This window comes from Calonectris borealis, chromosome 3, assembly GCF_964195595.1.
Source record: "Calonectris borealis chromosome 3, bCalBor7.hap1.2, whole genome shotgun sequence".
Taxonomy (NCBI): domain Eukaryota; kingdom Metazoa; phylum Chordata; class Aves; order Procellariiformes; family Procellariidae; genus Calonectris; species Calonectris borealis.
In genome coordinates this window covers 98,699,898-98,722,836 of record NC_134314.1, presented here as the reverse complement: position 1 = coordinate 98,722,836, position 22,939 = coordinate 98,699,898, and the positions used below count along the sequence as shown (strand labels likewise).

The window sequence follows — 22,939 nt, the reverse complement described above, 5'->3', positions numbered from 1 at the left end:
AAAATATAGGAAACAAAACAATGTTCCAAATTAAGTTAATTTAGAAATTTCTGAGTGCAACAGGAATAATGAGTCACCTACATGAGTCATGTATCTCAAGCAACATAAGGCATGTTGAAAAAAAATTGCCTCTAGCCCAAGGCTTTGTAATGTATAGTTATGTTCTCTGAGGAGCTAAATTTTTCTACTACTGATGGCATTCCAGTGGCCATGTTATCCAAATGTCTGACGTGAAACTATTTTTTTTTTTTGTAAAGAAATAACTTACATCTGTCCACAGACATTAGTTTTCTGGAAGACTGAATATAATTTTAGAATCATCATCATCAGCTGGTTGACAGCAATAAAGACAACATTCACTTTAAATAACCCTGAATTATATACAGTTGAGTAAATTTGAATTTGTTTTGCTTTAAGGTCTTCCAAAGTTGAGGCCAACATGCTGAACAAAAATATTAAACTATCTATAACCCTGTGTCAACATATGATGCTACTGGGAATGGTAAGTGAATTAATTTTCCAAGGAAAATTAATTACTTATGACTTACAGTTGTAAAAGCAAACAACGTAACTCTGGATTAGGGCACATTTAATTTCTGTTTGGAGTAGCGATTAAATTAATTTCATATAATTCATGGTATGTAATGGAAAGCAGAACAAAGATGAAATCTTAGACAATGACTGACACAGAAAAAAGTGTATATTTATGTTCCTGATCCAAAAATAAAGGTCACAGATATTAATCACTGTCTAGCGAAACATGACTTTAGTTTCTAAAATGATTTTTTCAAAACCGTCTGTTAGAAAAAGTGTTACTAGCAAGATAAAAATCTGAAAAGCAACAAATTACAAAACATCAGAGATACCTTGCATGTTATATTGTCTCTTAGTGAAAAGAGACTACGATTTTCGGTGATATCTATTGAATGACATAGCTCTCAGGATTATTATGAGGAACAGCAATACTAACTTAAATTCATCCTACCTTAATTTAAGTTGATCTTACTTTAAGGAGAGAGGAAAAATTTGATCACAGTTCCTATATTTAAACAAATATGTACACTAACACTCCACCACAACTTAAACATAAAATGTGGGATTTTTATCAAATACTTACATTTTATAGTAAACAGTTACTGAGAAAAAGAAATCCATAGCTCAAGTGAACCTATGAAAGAGTTCTTGCAGCATTTCATAATTTGATATTTGTTCAAACTAAATAAGAATAATTATTTTATGTATTTCAGTGCAAAACATACCAAGTTGTTCTTTTACATAATATCTACCACTAGAACCATACATATTAACAAACCATTTATGGGTTTAAAATATCATCAGAATTTTAATTGCCGCTTATGGTCTCCTACTGAAGGTGAATACAAATTTATTGCTCATTCCAGATTTTTGGATATCAAATCAACAGCTGCTATGCTATGAACTCACATGGAATCACTCAAAAGTACAATAATATTTGTATTTTGCCTTATGAGTCAAATGAATATACTGTTAATTCATGAAACCAAAACAACAGATGCAACAGATGACCGCTGCACAGCAAGCAGTGACTATGGAATTCCACTAACAAATAATATTTACACTTGTGATGTTCAACTTGACACCCCCCCCCCCACACACACACATTCAAAGCAAGTGATTCACATCCCCACTGCCACTTTTACCTGGCTTTGGACACTAGAGAGATGCTTTCACTATGGTCATAGTTTAATCAATTTTATCATTATAATATTTACATTAAAATCTGACTAGAATTCATAACATAGCATCTTAAAGATCAACTTACTTCACATAAAAGATGAATGTTTGAGCCTGAAACACAAGTTCTATGAACACAAATATCACATCATGGATATAGGTAATGCCAAGAGTAATCTGCAGCTCTCTGGCTGTTTTATATTGTGGCATTTTTAAGAATGTTTCAAAAATGTAAAGAACTTAAGTTATGAAAATTTAAATGAAGCCTAGATGAAAGGAGCTGAACAACTTTTCATTGCTAAAATTGTGTATTTTCTCTTAAGGCTATTAAACACTTGAAACGTAAACAGGAAACCCAACAGCATCTCACACATTTCAGAAGCTGTTCAATCAAAATACTTTTGAAAAGATAGATTTTATCATCCTCTTTTCTCTTTCAGCTTTTAGTCAACCAAGCATTTGCAAACCGACGTGTAGAGAAGCTGTATCAAGCCAATTTGCAGGATCCCAGCCTCGCAATTCCCATCTTGCTCTTCTTGCCACTTGGCTCCCACGGCAGCACAGTCTCTCACAAGAGTTTAAATCTGCCCAGCTGGATCGTAACTCAGCTCGCCTGTGTTTGAACTAGCTCTGCCCAAGTACATTTACGGAAAGGCAAAAAAAAAAAAAAAAAAATCAACCTGAAACATTAAACAGGCTTGCATAAAGGGTACCCTATACCTGGGCAATTCTGCTCAGGAGTTCCTATCTGCTGCTTTTGTGGTAGTCTGGAAGTAAACAACCTTCACACCTATTTTTCGTGAGCAATAACATGTATAATTTTAATCCAATTAGAGCACAAATCACACGAGAGAGTTTGCACCAAGTCTGTTGTCATATGGCAACAAAAAACTTCCTAACAAACTTCTGCCAAAAGAGCTGGTAATTAAGCAATCAGAAACAAACTGACAAGGGAGGGCAAATCTGTCCAGCAGCTGTTTCCTATCAACACCCTTATATCATCCCACCTCAGTATACCAACACTTCTTTTGAAACCTCCCTGCTTTTGCTAAAACCTCAGCAGCTCTATAAAACCCCACATACGCAGATACAAACTCTCTAATAATAGATAGCAGCAATGCGAGCAGGGGAATGTCTCAAATTTACCTGCAGTTCAGGTTGCTTACAAAGGCACATCTCTGACAAGTTTTCAAATGCTGCCTACAGGGCATTTTTGGTGACAGCAGTGAAAAGAGATGCAGTCCACGGGCAGCTTCATGAGTGACATGTGCAGATGCAGTGATACTGCTGTGCTCTTGCACTCTTTGTAAATACACATGCACGCATTTTCCTTCATTTCCTTAAAGGGGCAGCATCTCACCTCTGCGAGCTGGCACGTTTTCTTGGAGACTCCAGTAAATATATACAGTACTAGCTAAAATCATTAATAACAACTGTTACCGTTTTTCTATATCCCTTCGTTTTGTTATAACCAGCCATAATAGACCAACAAAGTTTATTGTGCTTTGCTGACAGGACAGTTGATTTCATTTTGCCAGCCAGAGAATAGGTAGACACAACTAGAGAGACTCTGCCAAGTTACAGGATATATAAACCATCCCTGGCAGCCAGCAAAACTGCTGCTGAAGATTAAATTACACAAACTTGCCAGAGGTGTAACTTATTTGGAAAGGAATTTTAAGTTTTGCACACCCACTTCATTGGGATGGGGAAGCATCCAAAAAACATTACGGAGTGATTACCTCTCCCCGACAAAGCTGTCTGCAAAGATTTTGCTCCCATGGATGTCAGATGACTTTGTTTGCAGGGCTTTACTTTTCAAAATGAAAAGCACATAATTTACTCTAAAAATTATATTGCGCAAAAAACACATACGATTTTTGCTTGCTTTCCTCACAGAGCTAATGCTTCACCACTACTACATGACAATTAAGGATTCTGTAAGTTGCTGGGTGTTACAAATCCTGCATTAAGCACAAACATATTCACCAGCCTACCTATCAACTTTTTTTAAAAAAAAAAAAAAATACACCTTTTCCCTACTGACAAGGCACTGGATTTTTTGCCTGTCCTTAACAATATTTTATAGGTAAAGCCACCACACCCCACCTCTCAAAAAGTTTTTGTACACCTTAAAACTTTGAGTACTTCTCTCCTTCTTCCACAAATTTCAAAGCAAGCAATCCCTTGCAGTATGCTGCAAAAACATTATGTGACAACAGTCTCTTTGCAGGAGACTACAGGTTCACAAGAGAGGTTTGAGTTTCCTTTATTGAGGAGCACAGCTAAGAGCACTGAAATACTATCCCACATGTCCCTGTCTTTCAAGTCCGAGTGAGTTCATTCAGAGACGAGTTTTTTCAACTTAAGGTACATCCATAATTAACCAGTTGCCATATACTGCCAAAAAGGAGTGATATACATTCTTTAATAAGTGATTTGATTACTGTGAGATTTATAGAACTGAGCATTGGTATCCTTAGACGCCTAGTGTTTAAGCAAAGGTTCTCTTTACGCAACCATTTCAATTAAAGTACAGAAAACCACAAGCAAGCTCACAAAATTGCAATTTTGTCATAGGAGGTTCGGTTCTCTGCCTAACTGTATGTATAAATTCAGTGTAGTAATACAGAAGGAATGCTGAAGCATTTTGTGGACAGGCTGTTCAACTGGGTGTTGAAACCTGCCACCTACAATTCTGACCAGCAAACAACATCCCTGCTGAACTGAGTTTCCACAGGAGCTACGCGAATCACACAATATAAAGCACTACTCACCTAATAAGACATCACATTTTCTAAATGTAAGTTGCAAACCAACACAAATTTGTCTTAATAAGCTTAATAAAGCAAGCTCAAGTTTGAGGTTGTTTTGACAATCACACCTCAGAGATTTAAAAAAGACCCTCTTGCACATCATATGTCATCATAGTCTCACATCATAGATGAGTGATTCTCCTATGCTATCCAAGTAACACACCTAACTACTCATATACCCTATGGGTTAGTTAACAACAACAACAACAAAAAAGTAGTGAAATGAAGTTCTTAAGTACTCAGTGAAAAATGTACATTTCTGACTGGAAAAATCAGCCAGCTCCAATGTTTGCTGTTTTGCTCCATGTTATTAAATAAGGGCATACTACATAAAGGATACATAACCAAAATCAGATACCAAGAAAGATACAGTCTCTTACATTTCACCATTAAAAACTGTGTATGTATTCTAAGGGAAAATGAAGACATATTTTCTTAAACCACACACTGATTCTTTGACATGGCCAATGTTCAGATTATGACAACTCTTGTTTGTACTCACCAACTATTTTGCAGCTTTTTTTGCTAGCAGCTTCCTATTTAAACATTTATTTTCAAGTTTCCACTGTTAGAGAAATAATACAACATTTAGTTTACCCAAAATACTGGTTTAGATAGTAAAGAAATATATCTAAAATTTGTTAAGCCTCAGAATGGCTTAACAAATAAAGCTACCAAGTTATCTTTGCTCGAGTTTTGTAAAAATAGGCTGACAAACACCTGCAGTGCAAGGGAGAAGTCAGCTTCTCCTGGGGGAAAGACGACAAATGGAAATAATGTTGTGACTTGTTCAGCCCACAGTTGTATCAGGCTGACCCAACTGTATTTAATCTTACTCTTGCACTTAGAGATATCTTTGAAGTCCCTTTGATTTCTAAAATTTTGCATTAGTTCACCTCCCAAATATCTCCAAAATTAGTAGCTACTAAGCATTAATATGCAGTCAGTTTGCCTCAGATAAATAATTTCATGATGGGTGTGCAGAAAAGTAATAAGATTTGAAATTATACTACTGTCAAAAATGAGGTTAACGCCACGCCTTTCTAATACCCATCCTGTCACTACAGGCAGCCACTGAAGGTTTAGAAAGACTTGATAGAGGTGATGCTGCACGCATCTTTTGAGGGAGGAAGATGATGATTAAAGAATGCAACAAACTAAAAGGGCTACATGCAGTTTCAGCCACATGCAGGAGAAGCCAGTAACATCCTTCCACCACTGCCCACCAGTTCCCCCTCATCAGCATGAGCATGGTTTGGCACCGAGGCAGGGAAGGAAAGACCCAAGGGATGGCCTGCGATGGCAGAAAGCATTCTTCATGACCTTCTAGGAGAAAAGAAAAAAGCCCCCCTCCTTTCCAACAGGAACTGAGATACGACTTCAGTGAGATGCCTTGCTATTAACTGGCTGGGTGTAGATTTTAAACCGGTTTATAACCACAGTATCGTAATTATGACAGAACTGGTCCCATTAAGGAGGAAGCGTATTTGATTAAAGTGTTCCCTAAAGTTGCATTGTCATTTAATAAAACATACCCATCTTTTGGAGGGATAAACCCAAGCCTAAAAGGCATACCAAATTGCAACTGAAACACGATGTCCTACAGGTAATAATCAAATGCAAAACTGATGCACTTCAATAACGGGAAGGAAAAAGAACAAGAGGGATAGAAAAGGCATTTCCAAATTTAATTATTATTAGGCATTCTGATTGGGCTTTATGAAAATCTCCTTTGACCAGGACCTTCCAGCATTATATAGAAAATAAACCAAGAATTAGCTCAACCATTTTTTTTCCTCAAGGAATTGCTACTTAAGACTATTGTTTACAGATTTTATTTATTTGACACAAAATGTTCCAACTACATCTGGAATCAAGTATCCTCCCACTTCAGAGGTTACAAAACTACATCCTTTTGGGATGTTAATTTTCTGAATCTGTTAAACAGTGAAGATGTTACCATGTACAAAAATATATCATGAAGAGACTTCTGCACTCCAAAAATTATAAAGACCAAATAGGATGTTGCTTTTTCAAGATCAGACATGGTGCACATTTTTTTAATATTATACATGACTTGTCAAAAATTCTGATCCTTCAACACACACCACATATTTTGTTCTTAGGCTACAGGTGAGTTTGAGCTACACCGAGCTCTTTCCCTAGAAGTTACTGGTTTTTTTAGCATCCAGGGATTTTGCACATTAAATGAACAGCAAAAGACCGACCAAACTTAACATAGTCCCTTAGCATTATTTCTCCTTTCTCTGCCTTATAATATGGATTCAGGTTTTGACTTTTTAAAAGTTTATTAATTTAATTCCCCCTTTACTTGAGGCTATTTGTCTTTTGATGGGGGCTAGTGGACAGAAAGTTTATGCTATGAAAAGTTGGGTTTCTATTTGAGAGGAAGGAATTTTTTTTTCCTTCTTTAGGCATCTTTTTCGCTTTTTATTCATTTTCTTTGCTCTGGAATTCAATTCCCTAACCGCAATCTTTGTGAAGCAGCTTTGTTCTCAGCTCTTATCTACATCTTCAACATCATTACAACTGTAGTGGTAATTCATCAGCCAAAATTCAGTTTGCAGCATAATAAATTCTTGAGCCACTAACTGCTCCTTCCCTGATAGGCATTTAGCTTTGAACTGGCATGGGGAGGTGACAAGGCAAACATATTCTGTATCAGGCAGAGTCTGGGCATCATCTTCATGTTCAACTACAGAAGAAATCATAGTAATATGGCCTGAAGGTGATAAATTAATTTTGGCTAGGTTCCTGTCTGGGAGGAAAGAACAATTTTCCTAATGAGATAAAGATGAAGGAAGACAAGGACCTTTAGGCAACTGGAATTTAGTCTGAGAGAGGCCCTAATAAATCAGGTTGTGCTTCTCTTTGTTTAAGGAAATACCTGTTAGGAGATCCGGGGCCTGTTTATTTTTCTCTGACAAACCTGATTTTCTTGGTAGTGCACAAACTCAGAATCATAACTTGAAATGAGAATAAAAGCAGGTGGTCAAGTAAAAGTTTCAATTTTTTTGTCATCTAAAATAAGTATACACAAATCCCAACTGATGCGACTCAATTTACAGAGATCTCCTGCTACCTGGAAACTTGTATTTCCACACCCAAAGTATCTATACCCAGATGAGCAGATTTGCTTGAAAAACTTGCACTAGAAAAACTAGAAAACACCAGGATTCTCACAAACATGCATGCGAAGTACCAAGAGGCCAGGTGGGAGGGATCCAAAATCCCATGGAAGCAGCGACTACAGACGACGCAGCCCCTTCACACAGTACTCTTGGGCGGGCTGGGGGGGCACACACGCCGCAGACTTTGACAAAGCTCATATTGTGAGCAGCGGATTTAAGACATGACCACTCCGCTTTCCTGTAGCACTACTGTCATTGCTGATAGCAGCAGCTGCTCCTGCCCAAGGGGGTCAACTCAGCTGAACACACCATGTTCCTGTGCCACAGTCCCATTGCAAAAGCTACAGCCTTTGTCAGGCAGGTTCTGCTTCGCCAGTCTCTCACTGTGATCTCTCAGAAAAAACTCCCAGAAAAGACAGAGAAATTAATGTCTCTTGGCTACTACCTTTCAAGTGGAGTTGTTTGGGACCTCTGGCTATCTTAAACTGATAGAGAGGCCACGTCCCAAGTCAATCAAAACTCAGGCTGCTGTGAAAGCAGTAGTCCCAGTTGGACTCCTCCCGCAAGCTATGCATTGCTGCCCCTCTTTTACGCCAGCCCAGAGCATCACGTAGCCACTACCAGCACCAGAAAAGGATCGGCGCACTTGGGCAGGAGCAGCAGAAAAGGCAGGACCACTCCTTCAGGGAGCTCGCACTTTGATCGACACACAGTGAGCATGCAACCATCCCCCAAGAAACCACCGTCCTGCTTGTGCTATACGGCTTCCAGAGCCTTCGGCAGCAGCAGGCAGCCTCAGCCTGCCTCTGCCTAAAGAGGCAGAAGCTGAGAGCAGGACTAATCGCTGCCTGTCCTTCAGGACAAGAATGCCAAAACCTGGATTTGTCGGATTCCTAAATATCAATTTCAAGGTGTTTAAGAAAGAAGAGGTCATACCTAAATGCTAAGTTTATAGTTAACAGTGGGCTGAGAAAGTAACTTTCTCTGTGAAAAGCTTGTTACATTTTTGATCTCGGCTGCACATTGAGTATTTCATCCCAGAAAGTAATAAAAAGCTACAGCTAAGCAATTAGTTATAAATTAAAGTATAACAAAACTTTTCAAACTGACTTGGATAATACAAAATTCTGTACCTGATACACTCTCTGAGGGATGATATCAGCTATTGCTCTGGGACTCCTTGTACGACACAACAGCTTTTCCCATGCCTGCCCTCTGAGATGTCAGCAAGGGACTGTTCTCTCTGAAGGAAGACCAGTCTTAACACCTTAATTCCTCTTCTCCTCCCTTCCCCTCCCCTGCCACGAGACAGCTCTTACACCCAAAGGGCGGCAGAGGTTCTGACTTTGTTTTCAAGAGTGCAAATTTGTCACATAAAGCTTTAGTACCTCAGAAATTTCTATATCTTTGAATGAGCACCTTATAGCTTCCGCGGTGATCATTAAAAATTCTGACAGGAGGTCCATCTATCTCAGAGGATTCACCCAAACCGTGATGAGACTTAACAGTACAGATAGCTGGTAAAGAACAATTTTTGAAGTCTACCTTTACCAGGCTTTTAGGAATTATTTCTCTGAAACTTTTCATATAACCAATTTGGACACGAACAAATAATGCAGTTGGGTGTTTACTTGTAAAAGTGGATCTAGTGGACCCAGAGGCTTCCCTGAAAGGGCCAGGAACATGGTACTTGCCCTGCTCTGTTTCAGTGCAAAGTAAATGATGCCAACTTCAGTCACCGAGGCAGTAGTGAACTGCTGCAATACATTCATTGCAATATTCGTCTGATAATATCATGCTCCCAAAACCATACAACCACCACCAACTCTGTGCCTTTTCGCTTCAGATGTATGCTTGCACAATTTGCGTGTGGGCCACAGTAGATAGCGTGCATCTAAATGAATACCTTCTAGCCACAGCGATGCAAGTTCCTAATACTTACAAATTCAAATATCCTTCAAATAGTAAAATATTCCATTTTGGAATTGATTTTTTAAAATTGTGTTTAAAAAAAACAACCAACTTCTTCTCAAAGAGCTGACATAGCATTTCAAGATTTTTTTTTTGTTAAATACTTTTTTTCCTTACAGCAAGGAGCAACAAAAATCTGTACCACTTATCCTTATTGTTGCTATTGCTGCTACTGTTATAAATAAAAGCAGTGGGTCTCCACAAGTAAGGAAACCAACTATGCTTCAGATTGAAGCTCCTCTTTTGCCAGATGACCACCCCCTGATTTATAGCTGTCTTCATTAAAGCACATTTCTACTGAAATCTGCGTACATATATTAAAATAATCTACAGTATTTCAGCCCTTCAATCTAACTTTCCTCAAAAACTATGCTATAGTTCACACTGAAAGATTAATTACATAAGTTAATTTTACTGAGAAGTTTTGCAGTTAGCAAGTACATTTTACAGTCTGTGGCAATATAAGTAGGGCTTGCAAAAGCAGTACCGAGCGCTACCTTAACCAACTAAAATGTTGACCTCAGTTCTTTAAAAAAAAAAACCAAACCAAAACAGGATATACACTTTGAAATTTTTCATAGCGCCTTTCTTTGTCACACCACTCTTAGCAGTGGCAGTAAAGGATTCTAGGCTGCTAATTGCATTCTATCCCATTAACTCTCATGTGCTAACCTGAAAGCACAGATCCAGACAGTTCTGTGCTTTCTGTTCTGACTTCTGTTCCAGCCTTTCGAATTTACTCACATTCTATAGTTTCAAAAATACAGAGAAAAGCACATGCTGAGTTTGTTTTTTTTTTTCTTCTTCTCTATTTGGTGGGACTTAAGCACATGCATAAATACTTTCCAGAATGGATACCAATATGCTATAAAATGACAATAACTTCTCAATACCATTCACTTTGTAAAGACACTTTGAAGGTAAAAGTTACTTCTCAGAAATAACCTACAAAAATGTATAAAAATAAGAATTGTCAAACATTTTCCAATTCAGCTTTAAAAAACTTCAAAACAAATGCTTTTATTACAAACTTCTAAGAAGGAATGCACGTAATAGTACAAATTAATGGCTTCTAAATGGAGGATCAATATCTCATTGTATTTTACACAAAGAGCTAAAACCCCATTGCTGTAACAATACAAAAAAAGAGAAAGCTTTACAGATCAGGTTACCTGTCTGATTTGATGTTTTTAATAGACTATAAATGTGGCTACAGGCATTTCAGAGTCTCAATCACAATCGTTAAAAGTAGAGATTAAAAAAAGAGGTAGTCTATGACTTTTAAGTATTTACTACCATTCTATCAACTCTACAAATGTCTTTTAAAGGAGACGTAACTGGTTGACAGTTATAAAGCAGCATTTTGGTGTTGCTCTATATCATGACAGATTACTTAGATTAAATGATACGTATTATCTTACCTGATACATTCCAACTCCTATGTGTTTGGGCTCAATTTTCACTAGCTCAGCTAATGGGTCTTGGACGCGTCTAGCTATGGAAACTGAAAAATAGAATTAGAAAACAACTATGGGTTTTATCTGAATATCAGAATCATGTAATTGCTTTTGATTTTTTTTTTGACTCTTTCACATATTTAATCTCTTTTTTTACCTGGAAATAATAAATAATATCGCATAATCCTTTTTCACTGTTAGATATAGGACGTGAAATTTACATTAATCAAACTTTTTAATTGAATAATTCAAGCAAAGGCCTAAGGAAATTTCAAACTGCAATCATGACATTAAAGAAGTTTTTTCAGGCCACAGAGTTAAGAAATAGGACTGTGTACACTAAATTTTCCCCTTGTATCCATACTAAAATGCACATGTAACACTTAAAATTAAACTCTGAAATATCCTTTCATCTTAAATCACAGATACGTAGAAACAAATAAACATTTAAAAAAGAATGGAGTAACTGTTCACAGACTTATTTATCTAATACAGTATTTCCTAAGGTATATATTCTATATTTATATATTTATATAATTTAACCATAAATTTCAGTGTTCATTTTAAAAATGGTTCTTGAACTTTACTAATATAAACTGGATACCAAAACACATCAATTTGCAATATGTCATCATTATAACCACGTTTAGAAAAAAAACAAGGCAATTTCCAACATTTCTAGTACCATTAAGAACACAGTGGAAGAACCTTTGGTCTTCTAAATCCAAATGTTGAACGAAAACTGCATTTTTGAAGCCTATATCTATTGATAAATCCTTTACTTACTCAAATCTCAGAACAAACACTTACTTGCAAAATGTCAATTTGTAAATTCTCAACCTTAGTCTAATTGTGCAGATACTGAGTTTCATTCAGTATTTGCAACCGTCCTCCCTCCCATATATACTGAAGAGTTCCACTCTACCAGTATTACATTTATAAACCTCTTTCTCCTGAGTAAAGTAAAGACAGGCTGGCTGGTTTAGCAACTCTTAGAACATGCATTCTACCTAGTGAAGTAAACACTGATGAAGAACAGGAGTGTCTGGAAGTACTGCAAAGGTCTTTCCAAAAAAGGATTAAAGGTCTTTCCAAAAAAAAAAAAACACAACAAAAACCCCACACAACCCCCCCAAAACCCCCAACAAAACAAAATCAAACACACATCCCCCCACACACAACCCCAAAACAACAAAAAACCAAGGCCAGGCCTCGTTGCTAAGGCTGCTTTTCCTACCATGTGCACTTGCGCAAGAAGGAGAGAGATGGAGTGGGATAGAAGAAAGCTGTGATCCTTTATAAGCTATCTCCAGAACCCCCACAGCTGGCATTAGTCATTCCAAGAGACTTTTCCAAAAATTTATTTCACATTTAAATTCATTTTTAAAAAAGATCAAGAGAGGGTCAGAGGAAGAATAGACAGGAGTCAGGAGTAAACGTGTATATGCACGGTGGTTTGGTCAACAATACATACGTGATGTTTAAGTAGGAAAACTAGAACTATCTACAGCTGTCAATAGCTGATTTTATACACACACACACACGTATAAAATCATGAGCATGATTATGATTATCATATACATATGAGAGAGAGAGAGATATATAAAAAATATAAGCACCCTTTACAGAATCACAGAATTGTTTAGGCTAGACAGACCTCTTGAGGACAGACATCATCTTGTTCAACTCCCCTGCTGAAGCAGGATCAGCTACAGCAGGTTGCCCAGGATCATGTCCAGTTGGGTTTTGAGTATCTCCATGGATGGAGACTCCACAACCTGCCTGGGCAATCCATTCCTGTGTTTGACCACCCTGACAGTAAGAAAGAGTTTTCCTGTGTTCAGATGGAGATTCCTGTGTTTCAATTTGTGCCCATTGCCTCTTGTTCTGACAGTGAGCACTACTGAGAAGAGTCTTGGCTCTCTCATCTTCATTCCCTCCCATCAGGTATTTATACACATTCATAAGATTCCCCCAAGCCTCCTCTTCTCCAGGCTGAACAGTCCCATTTCTCTCAGTTTCTCCTTGTATGAAAGGTGCTCCAGTCCATTAATCATCTTTGAAGCCCTAATTTAAACAGCAACAACCACTACTGAGGGTGTTAAGATTTCATAGCATTTTGGAAAAGGACTTGACCAAACATTGAAGCAAAACCAGTAGATAGATCTAACACTTATTTATTAGCTATGCAGGCTTCTCAAACCACAGATGCAAGTTTATCAATTAAATGTAACATTAGAGATTTCGCTTTTAAAGATCTGCACTGCTAAATGCACAGTTAACATGAAGTTCACTGCTCGGTCATGCAAGACTTTTCATATCCTTTATTATCCATTTGAACACATGCTGACAATGGCAGTTTGCTAGCTAGGCTCAGAAAGCACTGTGCTGGTGACACCTGATACGCCTGCTTCTCTGATAGAGAAGTTCTGAATTCAAAGGCCATCACATACGCCTTCTTGACAAAAAAAAAAAAAAAAAAATCACAAAAGGTTAACCAGTGTAAGTACACCGGTTATTGCTTATACAAGTATAGCTTACTACAGAAATGCTTGCCTATAGCAATCATTCATATTAATTACTTTGAAACACTAGCGGTACATATCACCAGTCACCTAAAAAACAGAAGTGGAACAAAACACCAATGAAAGTATTGATCCAAACCAGGAAACATTTAAAACTATGTGTTTCTTCTGAATGCATTTATGTCTATGTATAGGTACTATTCTTGTCTTTCAGCAAGCTTTCTTAAACTTAACTTGTTTAATAACTATAGTGTTTTAGAGAATTTTCTTTTAGTTCCACCTAATGGCAAAACACATTTCAAAAGTTACATTTTAGATAAGCTGAGAGCAAATATCTCTCACTGTCCACATCTCCTTTCGTTACATCTTTTAAAAAAAGACAACCACATGGATAGGTTGATACAGGAATTTTCCAAGCATAACCTTCTCCTGAGAACCTTCAATTAAAAAGTAAAGTTCAGACTCTTCTTGTCATAATAGCTAGGTTGACAATGCCGTCATATCCCTAGGAGGCTTCCAGCGGAGGCGTAGGACCTGATCCAGCAAAGCACTTCAGCACAGATGCATGTCGGTATTCCCACTGGAAGCAGCAAAACTATTCACATGCATAAAGTTACACAGACATTTAAGTGCCTTCCTGGATCAGGCCTAATAGTTACAATATCGAAGCGCAAAGATCAACAGTCAGTTGTACGGTTTAAGGGATGCAGCTCCTACGGCTGCACCAGCAGGATAGCTGTCCTGTGGAATTCCCACTAAAGCCACAACTTTACTCCTGAACTTATCAAATTCAGAATAAAAAAAGAGAGCACATAGGGAAAAGGCAAAAGTCAACCGCGTTCGTACCAATTCACTCAAGATTAGCATCTATTGGCTCTTGTACAGGCAAAGCCACCTTTTCTTTGTTACAGTAGTAGCACACTGCAACAGATAGATCTTTTTAGGGGGCAGTGAGGCTCCACTCTGGCGATTTGATCCATGTGGCTGGACTCTTGCAGAAGTGCAAGGTCTGCTACCAAGGACCAGACTGCAAAATCAGAGACAGTAAAATATGAAGGTCTTACATTTTCCCCATTAAAAAAAATTAAATCAGTAAGTTTCAAAAGTTTTTTTATATTAAACTATTTTACACTAATACAGGCATTGTCTAAAACTATTTGTATGCTTAAAGTACATTTCAGGAATGGCTAGAAACCATGCATTTTTAGAAAACTGAAAATGAAATAGGCAGTGCATTCTCACTTCTACAGTTATTAAGGTACGCTTCACTTTTGCTCAAGCAAATACAAAATAAATTATATGATGGCATGCAGGGCAGAAACAGAAAATCAGATTTCTCAAGAGTAATCAGCAGGGCCAAACATGAAATATTTGAGATGCCATTCTTAAAATATGCTAGTCTAAGTAAAATATGAAGAAAAACTTTTCAATATTAAGCAGGGTATTATGATCAGGATGACATGGCCCTCTATTAGAAAATCACCACAAGAATTGCACACCCGATAGATGCAAAGCTTCAAGTTGTCATTAAGAAGAAAACATTATTGCAATATTTGGAATGACAGTAATATATTGCGCTGCCATGCAGTAAATCAATGTAAAATTTTAAAGCTTGGGGGGACAGGATGGCCTAGGTGGTCCCCTGACTTTAATGCAGATGAACTTCACCTCCAAATGGAATGAGAAATAAAGAAGGTCACAGAAAGCATATTTACTGAAATCCTGTCTCGTCATTGGGACGTTTTCTGACATTTTGTAGGCAATTTAACTGTTTGGTGGTCTCATTTCACTCCATGCTTTGGTTATTCGACAAGACAAACCCACCAGATAGTTAAGTATTTTTGCCTGTTAGCGATGAAGTGCAATGACAGTGTGGTGGGTGAAAAGCCTCCGTAAGAGTTGCTTGTACAAGTCTCAGTGTCTGATCTTCATAGAAAATAAGGAATTATATGAAAATGTTTTGTTTCCTAATGGCTAATGAGCAGATGTGCCCTCACGAGCTTGCAAACATACTTAATTATCTGGCTCCTCCTTTCTTAAAAAGTTCAAATCTCTTTTAATTCCAAACTGACAAATTTAAAATTAAGACTATTATCCTCACACATACATGTCACATAACTTTGTTTGTACTAGTACTGTCTACAGCAAGAGATATCTTTTTTCACAGGGATTAAAAAGGAGAGAGTTTCCACTCTGGAATACTGACAATAGTTTGCAGGCTAAATCTTTTCAGACTAAAGACTGAAAAAAGTGCCCACTCTCAACAGTGAGGGACAAAAACAATATAGCAGGCTTCCAACTATTTCTCTTGATGGTATCTATACAAGGGCCATGTCAGCTGCCAGCCCTAAAAAAACCCCAGAATTAGTGCTAACTTCTTAATTAGGCTACCTGCCTCCCCTCAGTAATGGAGCAGATTTAAAGCAATCATTATGGCCCAAATCAGATGTGCAGACTATTTAGGGTGCCAGAACAGCTAGAAATCGTGCCGACTACACAACAAAATTCATTATAAATAGTTTCAAGTATTGTGCCTGCTTCAGAGGCAGCCTGCCAACTTTTGTGTTCAGACAATTGCGTATTACAGTGTTCTCCTTTTGCATTGCTCTGGGTAAGAGCCACACCATAAAGCAAAAGCTTAATGGCTGTAGATAGGGAAAGAGTGAAAATGAACATACAAAGTTCTGCCAAATGCACTGTGAGAGACTGCAAGGAATGATTATGGGGGGAAGAACAAAAAAAATATCAATTTATTTTAGTTACAGTAGCATTCAAATATTGCTTGCCACTACAAGCAGAAAAACATTTTTGGCCAAAAGTCCAAGTTTCATGATGATGGCATTCCTTTAAACACACGGGTCTTAATATAAGGATAAAAAAGTGTCTCAGTCAATAACTGTGACAGTTTAGCTACCTCATATGAGTGGGTACATTCGTGTTTTAAAACAAAGTGAAGCTTCCACATGTGAAGGCAGTGCATAGTTTTACAAATAAATATATGGCACCCACAAGCTATTAGGCTATGATTAGTTCAACCTCAATTTTGTCATAAATGCGAACATTCTGTATTTTTATTATAAAACTTCAGTATTTTGTTCTTGCTGAGACATGCTACTATAACATCCAAGTAAGTCATCCCTTCTCTCATTTTAAATTAACTTTTGCACCTTAAAAGTTTGGGTTGAAACTTCAATTTCAATGAAATAAAAAAAATAATATATTACGGTAACCACAGACTAACTCACAAATGCATATGTAATTACTGTCAATATATCATAACAGGGTAAATCTGGAAACATTACAACTTATTTAAATCCTTTTATAAAGCCTATTATTGTGTTCAAGATCAATTACTCTCCATAAGTATCTGCAATAATGTTTACTCAGTGATCGATTGTTCAGGTTTCCTGAGTCCTGGAAGCTTTCTATCCTGTTGACCTGAATTTCACCCTCCTTGCAAAGGATACAGTGAAACGTACAGTAGTCTTTTCATTAAGCATTCTTTCTCAGTAGGTCAGGATTTGTGACACAGTTTTGAATCCTCATATATCTTCTTGGTGGGTTTAAAGTATGCAATTTATTTTAAGCAACTGCTCAACAGCTGCATTTCATCCAAAATTCTTCTGTGGCAAGTGAGCAGGTTTTTGTTTTAAAAAGGTTACATTTTAGTTTACTTTTAACTCCATAAAACTGATAATCTGTTATTTGCCTAAGATTAATGAAATAATGAATGACAACGTTCTATGTATTTACTACAAAAATCTTTAAAAGAGATGGCTTGAACAGAAAAAGGAAGTAAGAAATACATTTAAAGAGAAAACCTCGACAAGTGAATGTTACAATGCAGCTTTTTAAAGTCAATATTTTTTCCTAGAAACACACTCTCAAAAACACTTTTCTCAAGCATTAGTAATTTCTGTATCACAGGATAGTAGCACTTTATCGAAGGTGAGATGGGAGACATATAATCATTTAATTGAAGCCTGATGTGATTTTTCTGTCACAGAAATGAGTTAGTCTTACAGGATGGTATAAATTCAGAAAAATCTTTCCCCATCTGCTCAGCTTAAAAGGTAGACATCGTCAGTATGCTTTTTCACATCCAGACCGCTGGTACTAATTTTAACTGCATCACCATGCCATTGATTACTGTTTCTACTAAAAGTAAAAAATTACTTGAAGTTCTGTATTTACAAGACCTACTCATTTATATCAACAACAAAAATTAACCTTTCATAAGTGACCAGAATGTCCTTTCATATGCCTATAGGAAGAAAAGCAGCTTTGGTGAGTAATACATCATACTGCTATATTAAAAGCCTCGAATTGAAGAGCATGCTTGTACTCGTTCCTCTGGCTCCATGCTTCAAAGAGGCAACAAAGCCTTCTAAGGAAAATACACAGACATACACATGCACAGAGTTACATCCAGAGGGAGGGAAGTAAATCATAACTCTTTTATGCTAAGGGAAACTGGCTTTACCAGAGCCTGGACTAAGGCTCTGCTTCTGGAGATTGCTTTTAGACAGAACTGGTGAGGTATTTTCAGTTTGTTCAGAGGCGCAGCAAATGATGCTCTGTAAACAAAAGGCCAAGTCCGTCTGCTGAACTTGGATCCATCTAGGATATAAGAAATAGGTAAACGAGAGGAAGGCAAGGTGAACACCACATCTTTCCACAGAGCATGCAAAGGTTACACATCAGTTGCAAACATTAGCATGTGCACAGAGAATGATGCTCAGTTAAAAGCTACACACACACAACTCTCTTAGCATAGTGAAAATACTGATCCAAAACAGCCAAACAGAAGAGTTTTCACCTGCCTCAAAAAAATCTCCTATTTAATTCTGTAACAAGGCAGAAGCCTAGGGGAACCTAAGTGGGTCTTGATCTTGCAGATTACAGAAGATCAAACTCCTCTAACTCCAGCCTACTACTTCACTCTACAGCTTCAGAGGAAATATAGTGCCAATGAGCAGGTTATTAATGATTATATATCATCTCTTATACATGCCATGAAGTTTGCACAGATCAGAAAACGTTAGGTTCTCTATAGAACAACAAGAAAGTAAAGACTACAAACATCTCTAACACCCGTGTAACAATCCATTCAGCATTATGCCACTGGTTTTGGGCAACTGAAGTCCACTTTTCTCTCTCTCAAACTCTTGACGCAGGCACACATATCCATGCACAACTCTAGGAGGCCCAGTCATTTCCAGACTATCTGCAGTTAGGGACTGTTTTTTAAAGTTATCCACAGATTCCCTGTAACTTCTGTCTAAACTGTAGAGCCTAGCCCACACTTTGAGATGAGCTTCTGCTCATTAGTAGGAACTGGGTCCAATGGGGAGAAGGAACAAGCCTCTCTACCTATTACTGCTGTTCACCATCCATTTTGTTTCTAACCACTGCATCTTTTCCCTTCCAACGGTGTAATTAAACTCATTCTTTAATGCTACAGAATACAGCAGATGAAAGATGGAATACAGTTTCATTTTGTACTGCTGTAACTGCACACAACCCACCTAAATGGGCTGGCAAAATGTTTCAATGCATAAGAATTCAGTGCTTGCTTTTCTTTCTTCTAACTCTTTCTGAAAACTTGTGGAACTTGCACCAATCCTCTACGATTAGCTGTAGAAGGAAGCTTCCACTCAGAAAGCAGTGCAAATGGTTTAACCATAAGACTTTTGTCCAATAAAGTTTTTGAAAAATGACCTTCTCTCCTGAGTAGCCGAGGGGGAGTAGTGCTCTTTTAAGATGATGAAGAAATTAGCTCAAGCAGACATCAAGGCACTATGTCCCACACATCTAATCATCAAATTGTTTTACTTTCCTTAAGATAAAGTCAAAAGAAATTACATTTTTTCCAATCTCTACCTTCTACTTGCTGGCCAGTATGACAGCCCTGAACTGTATGTCTCTATCTTTAACAGCACCCCAGGGAATAAAACCCTGTAGCATGACAGTCTCAAAGTCCTATATAAGGCTTTCTTTTGCCAAGGAAAAGTGCAAGTGGTGTGCTGAACTTTGAGTGTACAATAATCCAATGTATTCTGCCCTGTGGAGAGGAGACAAGCAGATGGGCTTTGACAATGCTAAGGCAAGCTGTGCTGTGTGACCTTTTGCTCTCTCAGATTCTTCTTTATCCTCAGAAATCATCCTTTAGAAGCAACACAGTTTCTATACTGGATCATACCTGTGCATGCAGCACGACACACATGCTTGCCCTGTTAATATTCCAAATCTTTGCAAAAAAGTATCTTTAGGGAATATTTTATCTACATTCATTGCTTTCCTAACTGGGTGACACAACCATGTGGTCTTCACAGAGGACCCCAGGCCCTTCATGTCTGAAAGGAAAATGAGTATTTCTTGGAGTTGCTGCATTAGACAAGCCCAAGTACGTTGCTCTTGTTTCAGCATCTGAACACAGAATTGCAAATTAAAAAACAAATGCATATGATTGCATTAAGGTATGGAAATAAATTGGAGAGGCTTAGCATGAGATCTCCTCTAACAAGTGATTACACAAACCTGATGTCTGAGATGTACCCCCCTTTCCCACCTCATCCTGTGTTTAAAAATTCTACGTATTCAGGTTTGTCTGCATTTTCATAAATCAATGCAATGAAGAGCATTAGGTTTTTATTTTGCTTTTTAAATAGTGAAAGAAAAGATATTGCTTATTTGTTTGAGCAGTCATCTCAAAATGAAAGGTAATGAATCAATTTAATGAAATGAAGGCATTTCTCATTTAATATAACTGAGCGTGTATCGAAACCAGGGTAAAATCCCAGCATGACTACTGCCACATAGCGATTCTCCACCATTAGGCCACTGTTTCACCAGAATTCAGTTTCCTCTGGTTCTTAGAGTTATTAAGCAACATTTCATTTCATCATGGTATCCACTTCAAGAGATGGCAAGGCAGCAGAAGAAAAAAATTCTGATGTGAGCACATGCCAAAAAACACTCGGTGCATCCTTTACCCTCCTTGTACTAAAGGCAACAATAAAACCACCACTAGCTGACCATACCTTAAAAAGTTTCAAGGCATGCAGGAAACTCATAAATTCCATATTTCTGTGTGTCAATCCTTCAACACAAATCATACATGCTTACACTTTCTATATACTTCACCTGTCCCTCCACAGTCTTCCCATTTTGTCTAGCCAAACTTGTTCAAGCCAACAAGCATTTGCAACAAGAAGGAACTGTAGAAGTGGAGAAGCGCTATCTGAGAGAAAAACAGAAAGCATGGCAGTGTCTACACACTGACACCTGCACAGACTCATTTTATTTCTCATCCCAGAAGCCTCATTTTCATTAGGAATACAGGTTCTGCTCAACAAAATAAACCCTTGGGCAAAACTATATGGGACAGGATGGAGGTAAAACAAAGATAGCATCAACCCTTGGAAAACCATTTAATTCCAGAGTTCACAGGCCCAGTGACAGCAACCAAAAACAGGTCGACATTGATTGTCACAGAGTCCATCCGTTTGAGGGAAGAATGCTTGTCACCACTGAGTTTAGCTTTTTTTCTTTTACTCATGCAAAGAATGCCACATTAAGACAGTCTTCTCAACCACTCTGATAATGAAAGACAACTAATGGCAAGGAGAATTACTGATAAACTTGCAAGGCAAAGTAACTGTTCACTGAGCACATTACTTACAACTACTTCAAAGGGAAATTTGCATCCAGGCCTTTCATTAAAAAAAGGCACAAGCAAATCTCAACCACAGAGATCTAGAGTAATCCAGAAGATCTTATGGACAAGTTATAGTGAAAAACTCCTACCCCAAGTTGCCATGAATAAAAGTTAACCACACATTAAATATGAGGTGTTACACTGATGGTAGCTCAGGGAAAAAAAAAAAAAGAAAAAACAACAAAAGAACAGGACAGCCAAGGAAATATGAATTTGACAGCTTTGTGAAAACTCCACCAAATTAAACATTTGACTTCTTCTCTAAGAGGGTGGCCAGATGACAGATGCCGGGGCAGAAACAGAACTGCAGTCACCCACCCAGCCTCGCAGCTCCCTCCTTGCCATTCCGCTGACTCTAGAGCAGGCAGTCACAAGGCCTTGCGGGGGCACATATGAATAAGCTTCACAAAGGTGATCAACATTTTCAGCTTGCTAAGCACTCTTTTTATGTCCATTCTCCCCTACAAAGATTCCCACCCCAAATCTTCAGCCTGTCCTTAGGCACAGCTTTTGGGAAGGTGAATTCAAGGAAGCCTCTGTCAGGCTGCAACCCCACTGCAAGTTCATCCAAACCCCCCCCGTTACGGAACTCCAGTGGCTTGTTCTCTAGGCAGAACCCTCCTAATCTGCTGCAACTGAACTTCCTCAGCCTATCAAGTAGTAAATCCTTTTATTGCTCTGGCCTGTAAGCCTCTTATCTCCTAATTCTGTGAGGCTGAGAAATAGCTGTTCTGCTCATTAATCCTACAATGATTGTCAGAAAGGGATATATACCTTCTCACTCTACTCAAACACAAGTAACTAGGTTTCATGAAGTTCTTTACCATCTACTCAGTGAGTCGCAGTCCACAAGATTTTATGGGAATTGGAGTAGCAGTAAAGAAGCTTCTGCACTTTCGTGAAATATTCCGATTTGGTGCTATAAAAATTTTAAAGAACCTGGTTCAATGTAAAGAATTGATATTAGTGCCAGAAAGAAGGTAGCCATCTCTGGAGAACAATTTTTCAAGCAAGTGCAATTTTGGCTAAAAGTGCCGCATGGATGACTATAAAGACTTTCCACTATAGTTTATACATACACCATTAGTTTATAATGAGACCTTTCTCAATCATTTATTACAAACCCATGTCATCTATGAACTTCAAAGACAGCTCAAAGGGAAAAAAAATAACCAGTTGAGTTCTTGGCTTAACTAGTACCTTTAATTAGCACCCTCAAGAAATGCTAAAGGTTGCTGGTTTTCCCCCCCATATACAACACTCAGCCAAGGAGAAATTAATAATGTAATATTTTTATCAGGATTGATGTCTTCTATTTCTATGTATAAAGTGAAAACTTACTACAAAGTTTCTAAACAGCACTGCAAATATGACAGAGATCATATCACAAGATGTGAAATTCAGTTCTCATACAATATGCATTATTTAATATTTTACATTTATGTACCTGATGGACAAGCATAGGCCTACCTGTGTAATTCAAAAAACCTAAAACCCTTCTATAAAGTTTGTGTTGGGAAAAATGTTAAAGTGGCAAACTGCGTTAAGATCACAGATATCTCACATCAGTTGTACCTTTTATTTT

General features: G+C 37.7%; 1 protein-coding gene across 5 annotated transcripts in view; it reads right to left on the bottom strand.

Moving 5' to 3' along the window:
• The window catches only part of SRBD1 (S1 RNA binding domain 1), a 132,522-nt gene that overhangs the window by 42,934 nt on the left and 66,649 nt on the right, over positions 1–22,939 (bottom strand). For all 5 annotated transcript variants that reach the window (XM_075146873.1, XM_075146876.1, XM_075146877.1 and 2 more), the window contains one exon: positions 11,074–11,156. In XM_075146873.1, the coding sequence (XP_075002974.1) occupies positions 11,074–11,156 (83 nt within the window). The remainder of the gene's footprint in view (positions 1–11,073; positions 11,157–22,939) is intronic.